At 41.7% G+C, this 22,749-nt stretch overlaps 1 protein-coding gene across 1 annotated transcript in view; it reads left to right on the top strand.

Moving 5' to 3' along the window:
• The window catches only part of MED24 (mediator complex subunit 24), a 1,193,465-nt gene that overhangs the window by 262,252 nt on the left and 908,464 nt on the right, over positions 1-22,749 (top strand). Inside the window, exon 10 of the mRNA XM_044055033.1 lies at positions 8,881-8,928. Within this exon, the coding sequence (XP_043910968.1) occupies positions 8,881-8,928 (48 nt within the window). The remainder of the gene's footprint in view (positions 1-8,880; positions 8,929-22,749) is intronic.

Genomic DNA, 22,749 nt, shown 5'->3' with positions numbered 1-22,749 from the left:
TATGAGCACTCGAACATCTACATTTATGGTAGGTACAAAACTGTACTTTTTTTTCCTGGTATTAGTATTGATTTTGGGTTTGGTTTTACTGCTTTTTTGGCAATGGACAGTTGCATTTGCAGAGTGTTCTAAATGTGGACATAAAATGCTGCCATGTTGTGTTACTTGTTTGTGGGAGGGACACTGAATGATTTGCAAATGTCACGGACTCCTTTCAAACCACAGATGATAGAACAAGTTATTGTTATGTGGTTCAATTATTGCTCCACATCCAGCTTTAAAAAGGCTTTGACCTCTGGCCTTACCTGAGGTCAGACTCACCATCTCTAGAGGCAGAAAAAATAGTGTGAGAGAAATGTACAGTGACACTGATGGAGATGTTTCGTGTTTCTTCTAGTTCTGTATAGAAGATGCCCGTGATAGGGGACACCACAATGCTCACTGCCACTTTGTATTTTTCTCCTTAGTGTTTAGTTACCAGTAGTGTTTTTGTTTGCTTTTTTTTTTTGGCCTGGGAGTACTGCCATTGATTTCAAGTCCTGCCTACCCTTATTATCCATGACTTCATTGAATTCCACCCTGGCACCTCCCTGATATGACCTAACACCATCAAAGTGCTCCTGCTTGGGAGAGCACTTGGGCAGAGTTACCCCTTCTCCTTCCACAGGCATACAGGGTATTAGGCTTGTCAGGCAAGTGGAACGAGACTGGGTAGGCAGGGGAGATCATACTGGTGCTCACAGTGTATTTTTCTTGGCTTAAAGTCCTTCTCTCACATGTTGACATCGTTATGTGATGGACGAATGACCATGGAGAACAAATTTGAACACATGCCCGCACCTTGGACCCATATCACAGCCATGCCCTTTGTCTGTCTTCCCTCCTCCCTTCCCAGTCCTGTTACTTGTGTCTGAGCTGTGGCCTCTGCCAGACCTCCATTAGAGAGCCACCCACACTACTACCTTCCATCCTCAGCACAGATACTGCCATTATTCCTGCCTTGCAATATCAAGCTCCCAAGCAACTAATCAAAGTTAATTTGTCTGGGCCACAGTTAAGGCTTATTTCTTCTTATATGCTGCCAGTAGTAATTATGGACATAGTCCTGTTAGAATGATGATGCAAGTGTTTCTCAAACTCTGAGGTCAGGAAGACATGTCCCTCCAGATCACAGTCCATTAGGTCTTTCAAGTCCTTTATATAATGCTTAGTTAAAGTTGATGATAATTGAGTATGAGAAGGTGATGAAGGCTTTTCTTAAGGCTCAGCAGGAAATGTTTCTGTCCTCTTCCACCTTGGGTATAATAGTTGACAGACACGCATCTTTCTGTCCATTGTTTTGGTGCTGATTCTGATGAGGCCAGTCATGACCCTTCAGTTGTTTGTAGCATTGTCAACAGATGTGTTGAGGCCAGTTGAGTGCCTTCAAAGTAAGCTTTGCTTTCATGGCTATGGTACAGCTGCTGTCAGTGCTGGGAGTGTCTATGACCCTGGGGTTTGGAGCTGGCTATTTGGATTCATTTGCTGCAGACCCTGTGAGGGTTATTGCTGGTCTGTCCTTGTTCATCTTTCAAGCCCTTAATCTTGAGACACTTAAGAATTAGAGTTGGGCTTGGTCGGTTAGTTGGTGTTAGTCTCTGAGGTTTGGCTGCTGTAGTTGGGCTTGATGCTGGAACTCCCTCCTATCCCTTCTGAGTAGCGATGAGAGAATGAGACTGGCCTATGTAAATGGACCACTTTCTAATAGCCATTCAAGATTCTGGGGGGAGCCAGCTGTCTGATGGACAGGCTCATTCATTATTTATTGATGCATCATGTATGGTTCGTCAGCCTCACTGCAATGAAGCTCTTTCATCATTGGGTGTAACCTTGCCGTGACACCTCTGCAACCGGGACTAGTGCCAAGTGCAAAAACTTCTATTTTCATATGACTTCACTGGGAGAATATATCTGAGATGCTGCCATCCAGAAATGGCCCCCTGTAGGTATATTATGTCCTCTAATTTTCCATTATTACAAACTTCGTTCAGAAAGCTAGGCAGAACAAGTCCACAGTCATTCTCGTAACCACTTTCCTGCCTCGGCAGGTGTAGTTCTGTGTGCTGTGGTGTCATCTTCTGGAAAACAGTGCTGACTTACCCATCCAGTAAATGTCTCCTGGGGCTCTAAATCCCCTCTCTTAATCTCATTGTTACTTCAGTTCAAGTAATGTCCAGGGGCTGTTCATATTTGCCTGAGATGATTCAAATATTCACCTCTTTTCAGAGTCAGAGTTCTAGATGAATGTGCAAAAGTAAATGGAAATGTTTGCATTTTAGGCTACTTGGGCTGAACCCTTTTATAGTGCCAGTGGCTAGAGTTTGAGTCTCTCTCTTCAAGATTTTTGATACTGGCCTAAGCTACTCTTCTGTGAAGATTCACCCTGCTGCTGCATCCTGCTTCCATTATGGCTTCAGCACATTAGCTTTGGCTTTCCTATAGGTCTGCAGTGCTTTCTTGAGAGAAACTTCCCAAATTCGACCTCATTTCAAGGATTTTGTACCTACTTAGAATTTGTATTTTGTTTTAGAAAAGTTAACCTTTCTTCTTCTTTAGCCCACTCTTAAGGCTGATTTCTGTTACCTATCTTGAAAAACTGTTTCCAATGACTGTCACTTCTGTAAGAAGAAAAATTCTGGAACCTGTGTTCTGAGAGACTGCCTTCCAATCTTATCTGCAAATGTACAGAGCTGAGTATATTTTTTTGGTTTTAGAGTTTGTTAATTGTTGCTTAGATCTCTGTTGAAACTGTTGTGTTGAGAGACTGCTTTCCAATCTGTCTGCAAATATACAGGGCTGAGTATATTTGTTTGGTTTTAGAGTTTGTACTGTTAGTTGCTGCTTAGATATCTGTTGAAAGTGCCCCCCCCCCCATTTTCTGCCGTGTCTTCAGTTTGTATAACTGTTTTTTACAGCGTATGTGTTATCTAACTCAAGGATCACTTGCATAAAATTAAACCTATTAGTAACAGCCTGCATTTAATTGCTGGAACCTGTGTTCTGAGAGACTGCCTTCCAAAACTGTCTGCAAATATACAGAGCTGAGTATATTTTTTTGGTTTTAGAGTTTGTACTGTTAGTTGTTGCTTAGATCTCTGTTGAAACTGTTTTGTCCCACCCATCCTCTCTATTTTTGGCTTGTAGTTTAAATTTGGTGGCTTTTGCAGTTGCCCGCCCCACTGTAGATTTGATCTGGGACACTCCCCCAGTCCCATCTCTTTACCACATTCTACCTAATAAACTATTTCTGCACTTGCTTTTAGTCCTTTTTAATTTAATTGCATTTTTAAACTGTGTTTGGTCTAATATTGCTACATACTCAAGTGTGCTAGCTTGCACTGCATGTGAATTATTTTTACTACTATTTTTGCTACTTTTCTGTAAACAAAAAAACTGTAAGCCTGTTTTCTACTTTTCCTGTAACTAGTGTTCCAGATACAGACTTGCTGTATCCAGGACTGTATGTAAGCTTCTGAGCCCCCCCCCCAAAGCCTTTCTGTGGCGGAGGGAAGCCTTCTAACTTATCTGTGGGAGTAGTAAGCACTAGGTAACCTGTCTACCACATAAGGAGTGGTTCTGGCCCAGATGTTGTAGTTATTGGCCGTTTGGGCAATCTCTTCCATCTCTCTCTCAACTTTCTGATTTGAAAGCCTGCATTTGCACTTGTTTCTGTCCTGTAACTCGTCTAGTGCAGATACAGATTCTTAGTTTTAGCACTTAGATTTGCTTATTCGTGCTCAGCACTTGTTCAGAACTTGTAATCACTAAATAAGCTACTAATTACTATAGCACTCAATCTTCCTCATTACCTAGAGGAAAACAGTTTTTGTACTTACTTTTCTCACTTGCTTAGAGAAAAACAGCTCTTGTGCTCACTTTCCTCACTTATCTAGAGGAAAATAGTTTTTTTATTCAGGCATGTCCAAGGGTCAGCTCCCAGTGTTCTCTCCTGTCTATCTGATGAATCTGAGCATCTTGAGGCAATGTAGAAATTGCCTCATGTACACAGACAACCCTCTCCTCCTACCACCCAACACTACAACCTGTGAGAGATGCACTTATCTAGCCAAACTGGAGGTAAAGCTCTCTCCAACCAAGACTGAACTTGACAGTCATGAGGAGAAGGTAAACATTTGCACCACAACACACTCCTCATAGTCTCACTAAATCTACACCACCAAAATCCGCACATAGTAACACAAAAACATTCACGGAGGCTCTCAATAATAATCTGTCTATGCAACAGAGACCTCCAAAGCAGAAGCGCAAGCAACCTCCATTCCCCAACACAACCCAAATGACACATAGCCCACAGACTCAGTGTGCCACTCAACCACAGCCAATAAGGCAAAACAACGTACCAAACACACTAGTCATAGGTGACTCTCTAGTCCGGCACACTGATGTTCCACTCACCAGGCTAGATAAGGGGAAGGTTACTGTCAGCTGCCTGTCGGGTGCCAGGATCCGCCACATAACCCATGCACTCAGGTCACTCTACAACAAGTACAAATATGACCCTGTCATTGTCCATGTTAGTGTGAATGACCTGAGACATACTTCCCTGGACTACATGAGAAGAGATATGGAAGAGCTCTCTGATCTTGTAGCGCAGGCAGGTATGACCCTAGCCCTGAGTAGCATTCTGCCATCGCCCAGAATGATACCGCAGTACAAGGACAAAATGATTGACTTCAACAATTGGCTAAGCTTCTGGTGTCATTCTAAGAGGATCCAGTATCTGTCTGCTTGGGATGACATGGTCAACAGACCACGATGCTTTGCCACAGATGGCCTGCACCTGTCGCCCCTGAGATTCTGGATACTGGCTAAGGTTCTTGTCCCTATAGTGCCTTTTTTAGGCAAGGTTCAAGTAACAAATTCACCACCGTAACAGAAACAGGCAAGCAGAAACTGAGGGCAATGCTACTCAGTGATAGAAGTCTAAATCTCAAAATGCACTCACTCAATGCACTCCTTAAAATGGAGAGCATCGATATCTGTGCAGTGACTGAGACCTGGTTCAAGGCACCAGAGAGCACCCCTGCACTACCAGGCTATAACTCATACCACACTTTTCGGCCATGTAACCTGAACCGAAACACCAAAGGCAGAGGTGTGTCCATATTCATTAAGGATATCCACACCTCCAGGCTATAGTTGCTCAGCATAATGCATCTGAGGTTATCCAAGTGCAACTAACTTTGGGCAAAACTGCAATCCAAATTGTAGCTTGCTACAGATCCCCCACCATGCCCTAGGATTCCCACTCCTCTTTTCATGATGTACTGGAAAATATTAGGGTTCAACCAAACACCCTAATAATGGGTGACTTTAACTACCCCACCATTAACTGGGAAAACTACTCGTGTACCAGCTCCTTAGCTCAACGCTTTCTGGAATTCATAAACTCCAATGCCTTGGATCAACTTATCCACACCCCCACCAGGGGCAACAATATCCTAGACCTAGTCATTACCATCATGAGTGACCGGTGTTCCACACCTGAAGTCAACTCCTCGTTGGTCCGATCTGACCATAAGCTAATCACCCTTGATGTCCATATCCCACCCCCACCCCCATTAAGGAAACCACAGTAAAAAAAAAATCTCCAAAGCCAACTTCATGTTTCAGACAGAAGTGGTGAACTTCATGACACCCATGCAGATGGACAATACAGTTACAACTGCTGAATCCTACACAAATGCACTCTATAAGCACTTACACGAGTGCATGGATCGTGCTATCCCAAACAGAACCACAATGCTATCCTCCAAAAAAAGGAAGCCAATCTGGTGGTCCCCTGCCATAAACAAACTGTACAACAGAAGGAAGAAACTGTTGCAAAAGAGAATAAAATCCCATGAGTGGAGGAGCTTCCCTAGTCAGCCTCAATAAGAAACTGAGATCCCTTATAAGATCCTCCAAAGCTAGCTACGAAAACAAAATTGTCACTAATTCTAAGGACAACCACAAAGCATTCTATAGCTTTGTCAAGAATCTCAATGGCAACACCCAGATCTGCTCTGAGTTACAGCACAACAGCACGAAAATTACAGAATTAACTGATATTGCCAACATCCTGGAAGATAGGTTCAGTGCTAAGTTTACCCCCCTCCTCACCCCCCTAAAAGGCCCATATCTATACAGGAAGAATGCAGAGTCCCTGTAATCACAACTATGCAGGTAAAAGCTGCACTCTCTAAAGCCAAAAACACAGCATCCATGGGACCGGACAACATTCCAGGCTGCGTTTTACACGAATTTCAGAATGAACTTGGCTCCCCACTTAAGCACCATGTTCAATAATAGCCTCGCATCAGGCTTTGTGCCCACTGAATGGCGCACAGCAACATTTATCCCACTGCACAAGGGGGGAGCCACCACTGATCCCGGGAACTATCGACCTATTAGCCTGACGAACCTGGTCTGCAAGGCCATGGAACGTATCATCATGGAACTCATAAATAAAGACATTGGCAGCCTCCAAACTCTGGATCCCACCCAGTTTGGGTTTGTGAAAGGTAGATCATGCCTCCTGAACCTTATCGACTTCTTTGAGGCAGACACCAAAGCCATAGATGAGGGTAAGATAGTTCACAGAGCCTATCTTGACCTCGCCAAGGCTTTCATCACCATCCCCCATTCTGGAATTATAGCTAAACTCACTAAACTTGGTATAAATCCCTACTTCACAAGATGGATTGCCAACTGGCTCACTGACAGAACCCACACTGTAAAAGTTGCAGACTCCAAATCTGACCTCAAAGCAGTAACAAGTGGAGTACCACAGGGTTCTGTCCTGGGACCTCTCCTGTTTGGTATCTACTTCTCTGAAGTACAGGCTAACACAGAAGGCCTCTGGCTAACGAAGTTCGCAGATGACTGCAAACTAGGAGCCATACTCTAGTCCCAAAATGATGTGGACATCCTACAGAAGGGCCTCGCTGAGATAGATGCCTGGTGTCAAAGCCATGACCTCAAGCTCAATGCCAAAAAGTGCAGTGTCATCCCCTTTGGTAAAAACTCTGTACCCATGAACTACCACATAGGCAGCAATCTACTTAACACCGAATGTGTGATAAGAGACCTTGGGACCCAGGTGGACAGTAGTCTCTCCTTTGATAGTCACATCGCCACAGTAGTCAGGAAGTCCTTCTACGTGGCACACCTCATAATAAAAGGGTTCTCATCCAGGAAAAGAGGTAATTGTTTCCCTCTACTCGACACTCATTAGACCCATTATAGAGTACAACGCCCCTTTTGGAATGTACCTCACAAGACATCTGGTGCAGCTGGAAAGGCCACAAAAGTACCTCACAATGAGGATTACTGGCCTCAAACAAATGCCCTACACTGACTGCCTCAAAAACTCCATTTTTACTCCGTAGCATATCGCCTACTTCGAGGTGATCTCTGCCTAACATATAAAGCTATGTCAACCCCAGAGCTGTTGGACATGCTACACCTAAAGAAATCCCAATCCCTCCGAGCTACATGCTCCTAGGGACCTAAACCTTGTCAAAACAGGACATGTTGGACAGATAGATTCCTGAGACTTTCCATACTCTGGAACAGGCTACCCATCTATGTCAAGCAAAGTTCTTCATTAGCACTCTTCAAGAAAAATCTTGATGATTGGATGGGAAATAGGAAATACACCCCGGGGATCACTTCTGTGTCTCTGCTTGACAGTGGCACAGGAAAATAACTTTCTTGGGTGGTGTAAGCCAGGGAACCTTGTTGGCTAGACTTACGTAGGCCCTTGGGCCGATAGCCTAGTACCTACCTATGGACCTATTACAGGCCTTATGTGTACAACCTTCCTGCTTTGACGTTCTATATGGTTAACAGGGTATCATGAACTCATCCTTTCGTTAAGCTTAAGGTAGCCATTGAAATGAACCTTAATAATTGAGTTTACTTTCATTCATTACTACCTCAAGGAGGTGAATATTTTTTACATTGCATGGATGCTGACAGGCAGTTCAGATTTTATGTGGGCAGAACTATATTAGTCAGGAAAAAGTCAACTTTTTGCATCATTTTCTTACAAAAATTGAGTGCCAAAATTGCATAAGTTACTTTAAATAGCTGAATGCATCAAATTGTATTATGAGAACTTTATCAGTGTGATGACTAGAGCAGTGCAAAGCTCTCTGATCATTTTCAGGAAAATCCATCATGAATAAATATACCTGCTGTCCTTTCTTCTTGCCGTCATGATGGGCATAGTGTGGAAGTCATTAGTGATATGGTTCTTTCAAGTGCTGTGGTTTTGATTGGCACACCTGAGATCTGGAAAAGGAGTTAATTGGCAGAGCATAACCTCATAAAGTGTTTAGCTGTCTTGCTGACTGAAGGTCCTTGGTTTCAATCCTGTTTGATTAGGATGGCTCTTTTCCTGATTTGTGTGCTTAATTTTCATGTCTTCCTTACCCTGATTTGATATAGTGACCCATTACTAAACTGTCTCAGTATGCGTTGTGTTTATTTATCTAGATATTCCTCACCATGTAAGGGCCTCCACTGAAAAGGGGCTATTAGTTGGACTATCTTAGTTCGTATATGTAAAATAAAAGTAAATGGGTAATCAGACCGCTGGTATATATTACGTTCAGGGCTTCACCAACAAAGTGTACAGCAAAATCATCCCATCCCTATCTTATTATGTTTAATGGATTAAATGAAGGAGATGTTTTAAAAGAAATTAGAAGTGTCTTTGCTAGCAGGGTCCATTTTAATCTGGTTAATGTACTGCAGAGATTGGGTGCCACTGTTTCGAGTTTGAACAGTTTAAACACAGACATTGAGTGAACATTTTTCATTTTTTTCTTTCAGATTCCACAAGTGTTGGTCAGGCTTAAAAAGTACCCGCAAGGGGACAGGGTGAGTTTTCTTGTGTATTCTCATTTTAATAACATGTTTTATATGTACACATTAGTAATCATGTGATCATTAGTAGTACATGCTCCTATTAGCTGTATGTGGTTGCATTGGCAGTTACCAGCTATGACTATTAAGTGATTTCTGATTTTTGTGGCAGAAGCAAGATGTGTTTAATGATGTATGGGCAGTGAATTACTATTGTAAAAGTAAAAAAAATATAGCTGTAGCAAATTGTATGTTGGCTTGGGTCCTGTGGCATGTTTTGGTGCCAGAAAGGCACTTACATTTGGTTGTTAGGAGAAACCTTAGGTCTTTATGCAAGCTGAAGGGAGTGATGCCTCAAAGGTCTTCAAGCTTTGAATGGAATCTAGAACAGTAGCATTTGTTGATTTTAGTGCACCAATAATAACACCTTCTGGTTGCCAGAATGTGCTGAAGGGAGAAAGAGAGAGGGCTGTGGTTGAGGAAGGTAGGTAATAATTATGTTGCATTGTTCACCGCTGAAAGCTCACTTAAGGTATTATATCTAGTACCAAAGGCTGCAATATTGTGTAGTGCAAACGAAGGCTTCAAGATGGTGCCAGGTGTTGCATTAGAGAACTGACGCTGAGAGACTGTAGGAGCTTTTGTTTGTGCTTTATTGCCTAGTGAATAGGGGCATCCAAGGATCCTTTAAGTTAGTGATATGGAGAAAAGAGATATTGAATGCGGTTTCCTTCATTGTTTTAGAAGTAGATCATTATTGTTAGGATTTGCTATGAAGCCTGAAGGAGGAAGAGGTGAAATTTATGGTTACTATAAAGGAAATGCTTTGTCATATAAAGGGGTGGTGAGTTCTCAAATGCCTGCCAACTTACGTAATGAGGAATTGACAATGAGAAGCTTTCAGCATGTCAGTTCATCCCACTCCCAGGTATAATAAATACAAGAATCTTGCATGTTTGTGTCCAGGACTCAGTTATTTAAATTGCTGGCAAATTATCTGGGCTGATCTGTATCACATGTTTATCATTCTTAGCTTTTAGGTTACTAAAGGATTTGCATTATTTTTATTCTTAAGTGTATCTTTCTTGATTATTGTGAAATTATATATTTAACATAAAATTGATCTTAAGTACGTTCTATAGAGATAATACTCCTGAACGGTTGATCTCTCATATATGGAGAGCCATCCCCCATTTACTGCATGGTTAATGTTGTAGGCTGTTCATTATTTAAAACTTTCCTAGGCTACTAAACCCTTCTGCTTTTACTCTGTATGAAAACTTTTTCTCTCAAGTCTCTTCTGACTTTCCAAAAAACAGTCATATCTGAGAAACTGACAAAGACAGCAAAAATCACATTGTGGTATTTTTTTTTCTTTCACTTGTTTTCTTGCCCCCAAAAATATTAATGTTTTTAGTCATGCAGTTCTCATTACAAGCCACATTACTTTTCTTTTTGACTTTCTTTCTTAGTGTATTCCTCTGTAGGCCTTAAGCATTTTTTGTCTATGCATGTTTAGTCAGAAACTTGTTACTGAATATTGTGACTGGTCTAACTGCAATATGGAGTGAGCTTTCTGTAAAATGTACTGTCAGCAAATGTAATGTTTGCCAACCGTTATTACCAGTTCCCACTTGGATTGGAGAAAAGGCCAAAGTTCTTTTTTAATAGAAAAGAAAATGCTATTGACTGGGTCTGACAAACCCTCAACATGGAAGGAAGCTTGGAGCTAGGTCAGTTGATGGACATTTGAGTCTAATGTTATTTTTCTCCAAAACAGCAAAAGAGGAAACCTTAGACATAACACTGAGAAGTGCAGACCTTTCTTTCTAGGTCTACGTGTCAAGAATCACAAATCTTATGTAGTTGTACCTGCTGCATCTTGAGTGGTTTCTTATAGCTTGCATGCTAAGCTTATCATCTCATCCAGTATAACTTCCTTGGTTAACAAGGGAGCAGTTTTTTAGAGAATTACTTTAACACAATTGGTGTCAGTGTCGTATTCTGTTCCATTCTCTAAAATAGATTGAGAGGCTTCTGGAAACCTATATCAAGACTTTGCAATGTCTTTTGCCTCACCTCATTGCCTTCTAGTTGCAGGGTGATGAGAGGCCCCTTCTTTTTTTGCTTTCCCCTTTTCAGCTAAGTCTTGCTGTTTTTTTGAACTGGCCCACATGATTCTGGTTTTGATCTGTACAGTGCCAATGCCAGCATTAGATGATGTGTCTGCTATTACCAAAGTCTTGACTTCAGCAACCCCCAGTGTTGACAACTTTAAGGAGTGTTTCATCTATATTAATGACCTTTGCATTGATGTTGCCACTTGGATGGTTTTGTTGATTCGTGTGGTGGGGTTGGTGTTTTGGGGTCAGGCTCTGCACTGAACTTTGTATATCGTTGTATTGGCATTTGATACTAGTGCTTTGGCACTGAGCATAGTGTTAATGCCAACACTGGCCTTGTTGATGTAGGTGGTTCTGCTTATGCCTCTGTTGTTACCTGCTACTGCCTCAGTGTTATCCTTTATTTAGAGCATGTGCTTTTTTGATTGGGCCATTGGCCATTTCACTTGTTGAACAGTGGGAGAGAAATCTGGAAGTCTTCTGCAGTGTCTGTCAACTGCTTTTCTAATATCAGTATATCTCCATTTCCCCCTTATGTCTGTCACAAGCATGTGGGCTCACCTTTTGAATTGCCTGTGCTAGGCATAGAGGACAAGGATGATGTAGACTTCCCCCTGAGGTGATCCCAGGTTTGGGGAAATCTTGGGGATGATAAGACAGAGAAGAGGGATGGTTCACTGACCCAGCACTTTCCCAGCAGAAGTCTCTGTAGAAGGCAATTTATTGTGTCCTCCCCCCAGCCACCCTCCTCTGTAGTTCCCCAATCAGCAGATTGTTCAGATTTGCTATTACTACTGCATAGGGCAATCCTGTTCTTGTGGCTCTAATTCCATGGAGGCAGAATAGGAACCTGCAGCGTCTTAAAAGATTAAAATTGTTGGTCAGAGACCCGAAAGCCTGACTTAGCTGTTGGGGCGATTACAGGGGGAACTCTTTTGCATAGAGTCCTGCTGCTCTCCACCATTCTGAATAAAAATCCAGAGATGAGGGAAAAAATTATGAATTGAGTTTATCCATCCTCTACATTATCATGTGCCATCAACTATTAGTCATCCTTGTTAAGGTTTCCTTGAGAGCTAACAAATGAGATGCAACAGCCACCGAACTGTTTGCCAGATGGGCAATCTAAACTGGCCATAAATGCAAAACTGGCCATAAATGCAAGTGCAAGAGTGTGTGCTACAGAAAAATGATTGCATTGGGCAGGCCACCCAGCGATGTCACCATTAGCTCGGAATGATGGCCACTCTTGAAAAAGAGGGTTGATGTTAATGCTGATCCCAATACTGATTGTAAAGCCGCAGTTGATGCTAATCCACCTGCTGATATTCATAGGTTACAGTTTTGATACAAATGAGTAGTGTGTGCTTACACACAGACAGAATGCTCACTTTTCAGAAGGTAGTTTAACAGCTTGTTCATTTGCAGTATGTCACAGCCTTTGTTTGCCCAAAGGTCTAGGAGGTGAGGGCAGTAAAGATTCCACTGTTAACTTTAGAAGGTTTTTTATAAGTGTGTTCTTCAGTGGGCATTAAGAATTCACTGATTTCAAGATTCGCAAGCCTTAACTGTACACACACAAAATAATCCAAAACTTGCAAAGTACATCTGTGAGTATGGTTGTACACTGTAATATGAGAGAACAGAAAACACATTAAATTGAACTATAACCATAAAAAACTTCACATATAAACACTTAAGACTAAGCATATTACCTATCCAGTGCCTTCAGTTTTAATAAGCACTGTATTGAGCATGTATCATTCAACCCAGAAAAGCTGTAAGCATTTAATTGAACTTGCCACTTAACTTCACAACGTTTGAGTCCAACAAAGTACTAAGTAAGAGGCTGTTTGAAAGCCCTGGAAGATTTGGTGACCATAGTCTTCAGGACAGTAATTTATCGACAACTGTGTTTAGTCTGAGTTTTATTACCCCTTTAGTATTGATGCTATTTACCTCAAGGAAATCTTGTATAAAAATTGGAATCTATTGTTGGATGATATTAATTTAAAACAGAAATTGGGTGATCATCCTAGGATTGTTATTAAGAAAGGTACCAATTTAAAAAATGTATTTGATTCTAAAAATTCATTTGATTCTAAGAAATATTTTTTAACTAGATGCTCTGGACTGTATAAGTGTGAAGCGTGCCTTTATTTGTAAATATGTTGATACTGGCAATAATTTTACGGTCCGTAATTCTAATTATGAGATCAAGGGTAGGTTTAATTGTAACACTAACGGCGAAGTGTATCTGGCCAAGTGCTTGTTCTGCGAGAGTTTTTATATAGGTAAAACTGAATGCAGATTATTTAGAGAATGACTATATGAGCATGTTCATAATGCCCTAACCAGATATATTATGATCTTCACAGAACATCATTTTAAATTCGAAATAATTGAGAAAATTTCATCTGATGAAAGAAGGGGTCCTTGGACTCTTAAACTGGAACGTTGGGAACTTAAGTGGCAAGTTCAATTAAATGTTTACAGCTTTCCTGGGTTGAATGATACATGCTCAGTACAGTGCTTATTAAAATTGAAGGCAGTGGATAGGTAATATGCTTGGTCTTAAGTGTTTATATGTGATTTTTTTATGGTAATATTTCAATTTAATGTGTTTTCTGTTCTATTATGTGGTAGCTAAGTATTTTAATGAATGAATTGTGTATTTAGTTGTAGTTCAGTCTTTGAACCACAGGATGGTGCTGTTCCTAAAGAATTGTTTTAGTGATTTGATTTCCTTTTTGAGTCACATGATTTAATGGAGGGTTATTTAAACTGTGGTTTGTTACTTTGCTCTTGTTGTCTGAAGAAGTTTGTTTTAGTAAATACGGACGAAAGTGCTTACATCATTTAAAAGGGAGTGTCTGATTCTTGATTTTCCCTTCTTCTTATTATTACTTGTATTACGGTGGTGGTGCTGCGGTAGCATTGTCACCTCACAGTAAGACGTCCTGTTCGATTATCAGCTAAAGCGTCTTCTGTGTGGAGACATGCGTGAATGGGCGTACCTTCGTTGAAGGTTGTGCGTCAGAGCTGGCAACTCGGCACGTAAAAATCTACTGCCAATCATTAACGGACCGGAGTTCCGCTGTGGCGACCCCTAACCGGGAAAAGCCGAAAGACACAACAACTAGTTTTTCTAGTTAGTTTGATGTGAGTTTTGTCTCTGTATGCGAGCCTCTTGCCTTCCTTTAATTTTCTGCCAGTTTACCACTTTTTGCTGCATGTTGTGGGTATGTCTATAGTATCATTGTTGGTATATCTTCTCTTATACTATTGCTGGTATTTTACTATGTTTTCGCTTTTCTGTTATTGTTGTTACAAGATGACTGGTAAGCCAAATTAATTTAAAAAAATAGTCCTCCTGTAGGCATAAGATCTCCAACTGAGTTGGCCACTAGGAATGTGTTCATTGCCTTTGATCTTCTCATCTCAATGTGGAGTATGAGATCTGTGTGGAATTCAATCATCTGCGCTTGTTGAGCACCATAATAAATTGGTTCTTAAAGGATTTCTCCCTATGCTACTACTACTTCTGCTGGAGCTCCCATCCTTTTCTGAAAATCATCAGAGAAGGAAAAGGGGGATTCATTTATGAAAGGCAAAGAGTCTAGGAAGCGATCCCCTGATCGTTCTCCTTCCTGTTTTTCAGGTTTGTCTTCTCCGAAAAAAGTTTTCAAACAATCTCTTCTGGTTCCTCAGATCCAACAAGAGCTAAATCAGTCTCCAGTCCTCCACGCTCCAAGGCACACCCCAGAGCCTATTCCCTTGAAGATTCACTCTCCTTTCTCACAGTAGGACCCTTGAATGGTTTTCAGACCACCCTGAACTTCCTCATCCCTTAGGTTGACTAGGAACCTAACAAAAGCAGATGTGGACAGTATGAAGAGGAAGTTTCGCAGGACCTAGATTCAGTTGGGAGTCTTTCCGGCTCAGTCTCCCTTTGGAATCATGAGCCTACCACCAGCCCAGACCCAACTGTCGACTCCTACTCTGATCCATCCTGTGGTTTTGGAGCCATCAGAGCCAAGAGTTTAGAGTTTGTTTGTTTTGGAGCTGAAGGCTTGGCCTGTGTTGACTCTGACTATATCTCTGATCCAGTTAATGCAGTTTCCTGGTCATGAATTCAAATTTGCTGTGATTGAACAAGTTTTGAAGAGTCTGGGGGGGGGCATGTAAAACTTTTTTGGTGCTCCATGAATTGTAGTGGCAGGTGTATTTACATGCATCGACCCCTCCTGGTTTAGATGATATTATTTCAATCACAAGTTTACTTAAAGTCTTCTGAAAGATAGTTCATATATACACATATTTTCATATATCCTTAAAATTTCAATTTTTTATTTCTATTTCTGCACTATTTTTATATACATTTTCACTGTTGACTTGCATACTTTTAGCTTCTGGTTATGTCACGCTACATTGTTTCAACTGAATTGGTTACCTTGCATCTCACTGATTTAGTGTTATATGTTACTTCTGTTTATAAAATGACGTAATACATCTGTTTTTAATTTAATTTGAATCTGAAGAAGTTTGATATTATTCGAATGAAAGTGCTTATTTTAGTTCCGTGTCCATTATTGTGGATTGTAATAAGTTATTAATTTAGCATTTCCAGCTGCCATTTGTTTTACTTGCATCTCTGATTCAATTGATGCCGACATTGTCAGAGCTTGTAGCCGTAGCTTCAGCACTGGATCTGGGGGATTGGGCTTGACTCCAATGTTCTTGGAGCCATCCATTCTTGGGGCTTCAGCACTGAACAGATCTACTTTGACCTCTGCATTGAGGCAGGATTGTGGGGATGCTCTGAGCCATCCTGGGCAGGTGGCTTCAGCTCCAGCCAGGGCAACCCTTGGTTCTCCCATGACTTCTGCCTTTGAGGAAGTGGAGAGAGCACTTTCCACCTCTGTGGACAAGACATCCTTGCTTTCCTCGGGTTCACCTTCCTCCACAAGTGTTTGCCTTGACTGCTGAGTCTATTCATCCTGCCCCATCTGGGCAGCAAGCCTGTTCAAGCTTATCCAGGACTGTGCTCATGCTTCTGAGTTTTTCCCAGAACATCCCATCAGGGAGCCCGTTCGGAAGCATATGTGCAAAAGGAGGCACTTAGATTCCCCACAGGAACCTTTGTCAGAAGACACCAACTTTGATAAAGGGGTGGGGACCCCAGATCACCCCTTGAGGATGTCTCTTTTGGTGAAATACTCTAACTTCCGAGACAGAAAAGTGCTTGGTCTTCTGACAACCCTCAGGAGGAATCAGTGTTTCTTGAGGCTTTCGCAGCCTGCTAAGCTATGTCCTGGGTAGTCCCACCATCAGATGAGATGGTGGTCCTCATCTTCCGCTGATCTTGGTAGGATCTGGATGTCACAGAATAAATCCCAAAGCAACCTTACAAGTACCTGGTGGTGCCAAAGGATCATGGCTATTGGAGGAAGGGTCCCCCAGTAAATACTGTGGTGCGAGCAGCCACCAAGAAGGAAGTTGCCCAACAGAGTTCATACAGTCATCCCCCAAAAAGAAAGTCCACAGCATTGGACAGACCTTGGGAAGCATGTTTTATGCTTCAGCAACCTTTGTCCTATGGTTACTGAACTACTTGGCACATGTAACTGTATTTCAGGGGACTTGATCAGGGAGTTTCCGATGCCCTTTCAGAGTTCATGCCTGCAGAGAACAAGAAGACCATTTCTTCGCAAGTGGCCATCCTCCAGTCCCTTTCAAATGCTTCTATGAAGCTGATTTCTCATGCCTCAGAGGTAGCTTCAGGAGCCACAGGTTCAGGAATTGCTATGAGACGGCATACCTGGATGCATATTTGTGATTATGGGGAGCCTTTCAGGTAGTCATTTGGCAGTGCTTCCTTTGATGGTGATTATGGGGAGCCTTTCAGGTAGTCATTCGGCAGTGCTCCCTTTGATGGATCCACCTTATTCAGCCCTAAGGTGAAAGAAACTCTATCTAGGAATGAACAGGATAGAAAGACGTTATCTGATGTAGGTATATACTTCTCATCCCTTCAAAAGACTTTTTCACTGAACCAGAGAAGGGGATAGGAAGATGTGGTTCTGCAAGTCGCAGGGGTCTTCCCAGGACTCCTATGGGCACAGGTCCCCCATCAGCAGAGATGAGAACTGTAATGGTAGATATTGCCCATGCAGCAGAGGAGCCCCACAAGACCAGGGCTTCAGAAGTCCTTCTCCGAGAACCCCTTTCAGCTCTCCTGAAAGGTTGCCCAACTGCTGTACTCTCAGTCCATTATGCCACTGTTGCACAAGGATGATTGGTTTTGCTTAGTATATCTCGAGCATGCATACTGTAACATCAAAATAGACAGACAATTAAGGAGGGTACCTATGCTTCTGGCTGTGATATGGTTACTACCAGTTTAGGGCTCTGCTATTTGGCCTCACCATAGCCCCCGGGGTGTTTACCAAGTGCATGGCAAAGGTCGCAGCTCACTTGAGACTGCTAGGATTCCATGTGTTTCAATGTCTGGACAACTGACTTCTCTCTGCCCCCCCCCCCCCGGCCTCTACTGATTTAAGACAGAGGCTACTTACTCCAACTATGTCTTCAACTAGGCATCACAGTGAACTATGCCAAGACTCAGCTCTCCCCAACTCAAGATCTGGAATTTATTGGTCCTTCTCTGGATATGGTGGCACAGATTGCAAGCTTACCACAGACAAGGTTAAACACTTGGCAGAGCCAAGTATTGCAGATTTTCTCTCCTCCCTCTCCTCCAGCAAGGGTGGAATTACAACTTCTTTAATCTATGGATGCTTCCATAATGCTAATACCTTTAGCAAGGTATCACATGAGGGTACTACAATGGATTCTTGCAGTGCAGTGGTCAATAAGACAACACCACTACGGATTATAAGGATTTGCAGAGAACACATACCCTAATGGATCGCAGCAAAAGAAATTTCTCAAGGCCACCCTTTAATCTTTTTGGCACTCCAAGCAATAATGACCTTGGACACGTCTCAACTAGGGTGGGCCTTACTTGGGAAGGGTGGTCCAGGGCACTTTGTTTCATTCGGAGGTTAGTCTTCACATCAATGTCCTGGAAATGAGGGCAGTAATTTTAAGATGCTCCCCCTCCATGGATGGCTGCTATTCAGACCAACGGTATGTTGCTAATCTGGTACATCCACAAACAGGGGGACACCCGATCCTATCCCTTGTGTCGAGAGACATTGAGAGTATGGTAGTGGGCAATCTCTTCTGGCTGTGTTCTTTTGGTAAAGCATAACCCAGGGAAGTCCAATGTGCTCGTAGACAAAATGATCAGGTCCATCTTACTCCTTCATGAGTAGTCCCTCAACCTTTTAGCGGCAGAAATATTTTTTTCATCAGTTAGGCCAACTGTGCTGCATCCTCTTCACTTTCCTTCTTAACTCTAATTGCAGCAGGTACTTCGCCCTGATCTTTCCCAGAGAGACGCTCTGATTTACGATTGGCTCCCTGGGCTCCTTTACACCTTTCCTCCCACTCCTCTCATTCCCAAGTTTCTTCAGAAAGTGTTTCAGAGGAAGAACAGAGTAATCCTTATTGCCCAGTTCTGGCCTTGAAAGTATGAATTTCCTTCCATGGCTTCATCTAGTATAACCCCCCCCCAGCTGCTGAATCCATCCTCAGATCTCCTGTCTCATCCATTAGGGATAACTTGTCCAGACATTTGGAGCCTCAATTTAACCATGTGGTTTCTCTACTTCCAATGATTACTAGAAAATTAAGCTTTTCTTTCCTAGTTAGACACATCCTCTCAGAAGGATTCTTATAGGAAGATTTATAAGAGCCAGTGGAAAACATTTCCCTTTTGGGCTCTCCAAAGACCACTAGACTTTTTTCAGTCACTGTTCCAGCTATCTTTGATTTTCTTGCTTCTGTTTTCAGTAGCCTAGCTAGTTATTCTATGATAAAGCTCCAACTTCTAACTATCTCTTATTTCCACATAGGAGAATGTAATTTGTCGTTGACATCATCAAGACTATGTAAAACCTTTCTCAAAGGTACCTTCTTACTGTGACATCCCATTAAGGATCATACTCCTCCATGGGATTTAACAGAACTTCAAGCTCAGACTCCATCCCGCTTTGAACTATCTCTCAAGATGGACTTAAAGTTTTGTTCTTGGAAAACAATTTTTCTTGTTCAGATCACATTGGCCAGAGGGGTATCAGAACTCCAGGCTCTTTCTTCCCAGCCACCATATTTGATTTTTCAGAAGGACAAGGTGCCCTTCTGTACTAATCCTTCCTTTTTAACTAAGGTGGCTTCAGAAACCAATAAAAATCAGTCCATCAACCTTCTTGTTTTCTTTCCAAAATTTTCTACTTCAGGAAAATACATGTAGCACTGTTAGAATCTAAGTGTCTAAGCACTTCTCTCTGCACAGAACTAAAGATTTCAGAAAATCAGACCAGCTGTTTGTTTCCCTTTCCAAAGCTAAATTGCTTACTGATTGCATTTCTTTGTTTATAGCAAGAAAGGATTGATACTATATTTGTACAGCTGCCATTTGGTCTAGTACTCATACCTTTATTGCACATTACAAATCTGACATTTTATCTAGGAATTAGGGCACATTTGGCTCCACTGTACTTCGAAATATCCTACCTTGAGGACACCCTGAGGTTTCTCTAGCTGGGGACTCTGCCTTATCGGTTGAGGAATGGATGAAAATGACATCATCATATGCAAAAGTTATGCACTGACCGTAACGATGCATCTATGTTGTCTGTTTTCATCCTTTTTCTCAACCTTCCACCCTCCAGCCCCCTTCTTACTTTTTACATTTGGACTTCTAGTATGTCCTGTGAAGTGCTGTCTTGTCTGCTTTCTGATGAGCTACAGCCTTTCTCTTCCTCTCCTTCTAGTCTAACTGGAATTTGATTTGCAATTATACTGTCTTTACAGGATAATAGGCTAAGTAGAGGGCAAACTCGATCTGAGGCAATCCAGCTAAAGAGGGGAATGATGAGGAAGGGAAGGAGTTCAGGTTATGGAGCTAAAATCTGTGGAAGTGGGTAAAGTCACATCCGAGACCCATTGGTTGAGGAAGGACAAAGACAGATCAGAGGCATCATTTTGATGATTGCATAACTTTTGTTTTCACATTTCCAGGTATTTTCTGAAGTAAACAAAGTCAACTTCACATGCCTGTTGTGTAACTACAATTCATAACGTCTTGCCAAAAAAACACAAATTTTATGAGAAATGCAGTAAAACCTGAAGCAAGACTGGATGCAGTTCAGAGCAGTGACCCCCCCCCCCCCCCACACACACACACACACACACATACACACACCACCATGCACTGCATTTAGAAAGTTGTGAGAACAACAGGCAAAGATCAGTACATTTAACCAGTCACTTCCCTCATCCACAATTGGACCCCTCCTCTAGGACCTCCACAGGTCATTCACATTTTATTCTGTCTCTTTTAAGTAAAAAAAAAAAAAAAAAAAAAAAAGCTGCTTTTCCTTAGTTACAAAAATAAACAAAAAATAACTTATGAACTGGTAACAAACAGTTCATGGACCAGAACCACTCTGTGAACCACACTGCAGTAGTCTAAGGTGATTGGTCACACTCGGTCAGTTTGCACATTAGTGTAGTACACATGAGGGTAGTCTTCCCCATACTTCTGGCCTTCCAAGGTTCTGTACACCAAGATGCAGTAGCTATCCATACAAACATGTATTTGCTTATTAATTGTGTTGATCAGGTTGGTGTTCTGGTCTTCCAGTTATTTTCAGCCACAACCTATGCCAAAATGAGCAGTTACAGAATGTTAATTGTATGTTAAATATGTAATACTGTAAAGTATAGTGCGTGCAACATACTGATGTATGGAGGCAATGATTCTTTACGTGAGTACATTATGAAAGCAGGAAGCAGAGATGGTTACCGTTCAGACAACCAAACTGAAAAGTAATTTGAACTCCATCTTTCCAGGAAGAAATTATCAAAAGATTGGAGTTATTAAATACTGATGGAAGTCTTTTGAACTATTATTTGCAGGAGAGTAGACCGCCCTGCTAACTGTGAAGTCACACAATAGTGGGGAAAAGTGAAAACACCTTTCCAATTATAGTCCAGTCTCTCTGCTGTCAGCACTCTGTTAAGACAATCTTGTTTGCTTACATGATATTTGATCACTCCAATTTGAATAACATGTGTTCAAGCAATCTGCACTTCAGGAACTTGATGAAGTGTGGCTGTTATGCAGTATATGCATTATACAGGCAGGTGTCACAGGGTCTGTAGTAAGGAAATGTGCCTGGCTTGAGATGTCATCACCTTCAAGAACACATTTAACCAGAGCTCCATGATCCCCCATTGAATGAGTATCTTTTCTTTTCTTTAGGCCCTCTGTGGAGAAGGGGAAAAACATGCATTCAGTTGAGGACATTTCAATTTCCCCCTCAAATGCGTCACAAATTGCCATAGTAAGAGTTGTTCCTTTCCAATCAAACAGAGAGATGGAAAGCCACAAAAAGGGCAAATTCCATAGGAAGTAGTGACCTGGCTGAAAAGGCTGACTGGTAGGCTACAGGTTCAGGACCCACAGAGGAGCAGATGCGAGTTTCTGCAGCAGTTCCCATTCCCCTCCCACTCCTTGCCTTCCAGAGAAAATGAGGTAGGTTATTGCTTTTACAAGCCATTGTACAAGACAGGTGGGGTCCTGTAGGTGATAAGATCAAGCTACAATTTATAGTTTCTAAGAACAAGAAATTCAAACACCAACTTAAGTCCTACTAAAAACAAACAAGTTCTATGCAAGTGTTTCATATCAGACAATATCACTTAACAAACCTGCTTCAGTAACAAACCTGCTTCAGTAACAACTGGCCATCACCCTAATTCTGACTAATCTCTATACTACTGATGGCCTTCCTCCTTAACTATGACCCTGTAAATTCCTTAACTAGCCACTTTTTAAATTTTTTTTTGTTTTGTGGATACCATTTTATTACATTCTATAATTAACAACTTTTGCATTTTCTGCATCCCATTGTTATTCTACATTGATTTCTACTGTTCTGAATCTGTATTCAGTCATTGTTTATATATTTATATATCAAGACTAAATTTTATGTGGTATTTTTGTATCCACCCAGTCTGGGCCTGAAATTGGTCAGCTGTGATCAGTGCCCTACTCTGTTAAAGGTAAATACATAAAACACTAATATCTCTAGTTATCTAAACATTCTGAAGCAGCAAGTTGCACCTAACACCTCAACAAGTATATAGCCTCCTGGCACAGTATCTACAGAAGTGGTACTGGATAATGACAAAGGAACAGGATTATAATCCAGACTTTTGTAGTCCCAAGGAAGGACTGTTCCTGGTGATCCATTTTGAAGTAGTCAAAACTTAAGAGAGATCTCCTGGTTTCAAAATTCAAAATACTGACTTTGTTTAAAAAAACAAAACAAAAAAAAAAAAAACTGCTACCATTAATTCTCCCAGGAATTCTAATGGTGACCATAGACGTGAAGGATGCTTTCCTGCATATCCCCACAGTACAGATGGACAGGCATTTCCTAAGATTAAATGGGGGGTGGGCTCCTATTTTTAGTTTACTTCCCTGCCTTTTGTATTTTCTATGGTGCTGAAGGTCAGTAACGTTGCTAGGATGGGGTGAGAGGGGCAGTTGCCCCAGGACCAGAGTGTTGAGGGT

The sequence above is a fragment of the Protopterus annectens genome, chromosome 13.part0 (assembly GCF_019279795.1).
Source record: "Protopterus annectens isolate FY-2018-M chromosome 13.part0, PAN1.0, whole genome shotgun sequence".
NCBI classification, from domain to species: domain Eukaryota; kingdom Metazoa; phylum Chordata; order Ceratodontiformes; family Protopteridae; genus Protopterus; species Protopterus annectens.
This window is presented reverse-complemented; position numbering and strand designations above follow the sequence as displayed.